The sequence below is a fragment of the Teleopsis dalmanni genome, chromosome 1 (genome assembly GCF_002237135.1).
Source record: "Teleopsis dalmanni isolate 2A chromosome 1, ASM223713v2, whole genome shotgun sequence".
Classification (NCBI taxonomy): Eukaryota; Metazoa; Arthropoda; class Insecta; order Diptera; family Diopsidae; genus Teleopsis; species Teleopsis dalmanni.
The window spans coordinates 221079074-221081372 of NC_051846.1; the positions used below are offsets into that span (position 1 = coordinate 221079074).

Below are 2299 nucleotides of genomic sequence, written 5' to 3' on the forward strand. Positions count from 1 at the left end.
TAGAAGAACTTTTTCAGATGGTAGTTGATTTATAGTTAATAGTGCGTTTTCAAAATTTCTGCTCTTATATTTCTTTGGTCTAATATGCTCACTAAAACTTAACGGGTCGCTGAATTGAATTGAAGAGTTGTGGAATTTATTATTGATATAGTATGCGACATATAACAAATACGCTTAACGCACTAGGATTCCAGATTTCAATAATACTGAAAATAAATCTTATGCAAATTTGTCTTCAAATATGAGGCAATCAAAGTATATAAAAATCTGTTTAAGTTTATTACAAAATTAATTAGATGATAAACCACTATGAATTTGGGATAAAAAAATTATCTCTCGTATTCCTCTTCGTCCTCAAAATCATCTTCATCATGAATTCCAACTTCTTGAAATTGCTGATATTGATTAATAAGTTCATTTAAATTTTCTTCAGCGTCAGTAAATTCCATTTCATCCATTCCCTCTCCTGTGTACCAATGTAGAAAAGCTTTTCTTCTAAACATAGCTGTAAATTGTTCAGTTATTCGTTTAAAAATTTCTTTCAGCGCTGTTGTGTTCCCTAAGAATGTAGCGGACATTTTAAGTCCCCGCGGAGGTATATCACACACAGCGGTTTTGCAATTATTCGGTATCCATTCTACAAAATAACTACTATTCTTATTTTGTATATTTGACATTTGTTCATCGACCTCCTTCATAGACATCCGACCTCTAAAAACAGCCCCAACTGTTAAATATCGTCCTTGTCGTGGATCACAAGCAGTCATCATATTTTTAGCATCAAACATTTGATACGTCAATTCAGCAACAGTTAATGCCCGGTATTGTTGTGAGCACCTTGAATTTAGTGGAACAAACCCAGGCATGTAGAAATGAAATCTCGGGAATGGAATCATGTTAACAGCAATTTTTCGTAAATCCGAGTTAAGTTGACCCGGAAATCGTAAGCATGTCGTTATGCCGGACATCGTTGCTGATATCAGATGATTCAGATCACCCAATGTTGGGGAAGTTAACTTAAGAGTACGGTAGCAAATATCATAAAGTGCCTCATTGTCAATACATACTGTTTGCTCCGCGTGCTGAATTAAATAATGAGAGCTTAATGTGCAGTTATATGGCTCAACAACTGTTTCAGAAACTTTGGGAGAAGGATAAACTGAAAAAGTAAGCAAAACTCGATCTGGAAACTCCTCATTAAGTTTTGAAAGTACAAGTGTTCCTAAGCCTGACCCTGTTCCACCTCCTAGCGAGTGAACAATTTGAAATCCCTGAAAGTAGAGATATGGAATTAACGTAAATTTAAAAATACTCTTCATATCATAAAACCATTCTGATTTGATCATATGTGTCAATGTGAAAGTAATTTCTATATCTGCAGAAGTCAATGTTGCAATTCAACCATTTTAAATTAAGATAGAATACAAATATAGCAAACGCGTATAAAAAAGGTTAAATTTACTTGTAAACAATCACATCCTTCCGCTTCCTTTCTTACTACATCTAAGACAGAATCAATAAATTCAGCGCCTTCTGTGTAAAAACCTTTTGCCCAATTATTTCCTGCTCCCGAATGACCAAACACGAAGTTATCAGGTCGAAATATTCCGCCAAATGGGCCAGATCGCACAGAATCTAATGCACCTGGTTCTAAATCAACGAGTACAGCTCGAGGCACGAACTTTCCGGATGTAGCTTCGTTATAATAAACATTTATTCGTTCTAACTGCAAATCACTATCTCCATAGTAGCAACCACAGGGATCTATGCAGTGTTCATCAGAAATCACTTCCCAAAATTTTCCACCAATTTGGTTTCCGCACTGGCCTAGCTGAATATGAACGATTTCACGCATTTCTCGTTACAAGATTTGATAGAGTTTTTAAATTCTCGTGAAGGAGCGATACGTCGAGACGTCTCCGAGATGTAGGTAAAAATTAAAATTATGAAAGTTGAAAATAAAAAGTATTCAAAATATGCACAAATCCCTTTTATAAAAGCTACAAAACTAAAAATATCTTATAAAAAATAAGAAATATTGAAAAGAAAAATCTAAAAACAAATATAACTAAAAGAAAATAAATGAAAATAAAAAACATGTAGGTATCAAAATAAAATTAAAATAAATTATGAACTACTTTGATTAAAATCAACTTTCAAAGTTCTTGGAATATGGACTTGTGGAGCTTTCGCCTATGGAGTTTAAATGTTAAGTTGTTCTTATGGATAATTACTTGTATTACGGCAGTTTCCTGGAAACATTCCGCAAGATCTGGTGATGATTCCATGATTTAAGAAA

The 2299-nt window shown here is 33.8% G+C and overlaps 1 protein-coding gene across 1 annotated transcript; it reads right to left on the minus strand.

Annotated features, from left to right (window-relative positions):
• Positions 1-256: 256 nt before the first annotated feature.
• LOC119672278 (tubulin beta chain-like) lies at positions 257-2028 on the minus strand. The gene is made up of 2 exons (XM_038083291.1): positions 1463-2028; positions 257-1271 (listed from the first exon to the last, which is right to left on the minus strand). The coding sequence occupies exons 1-2, from the start codon at positions 1853-1855 to the stop codon at positions 330-332; spliced, it is 1335 nt and encodes a 444-aa protein (XP_037939219.1). The 5' UTR covers positions 1856-2028; the 3' UTR covers positions 257-329.
• Positions 2029-2299: the final 271 nt, after the last annotated feature.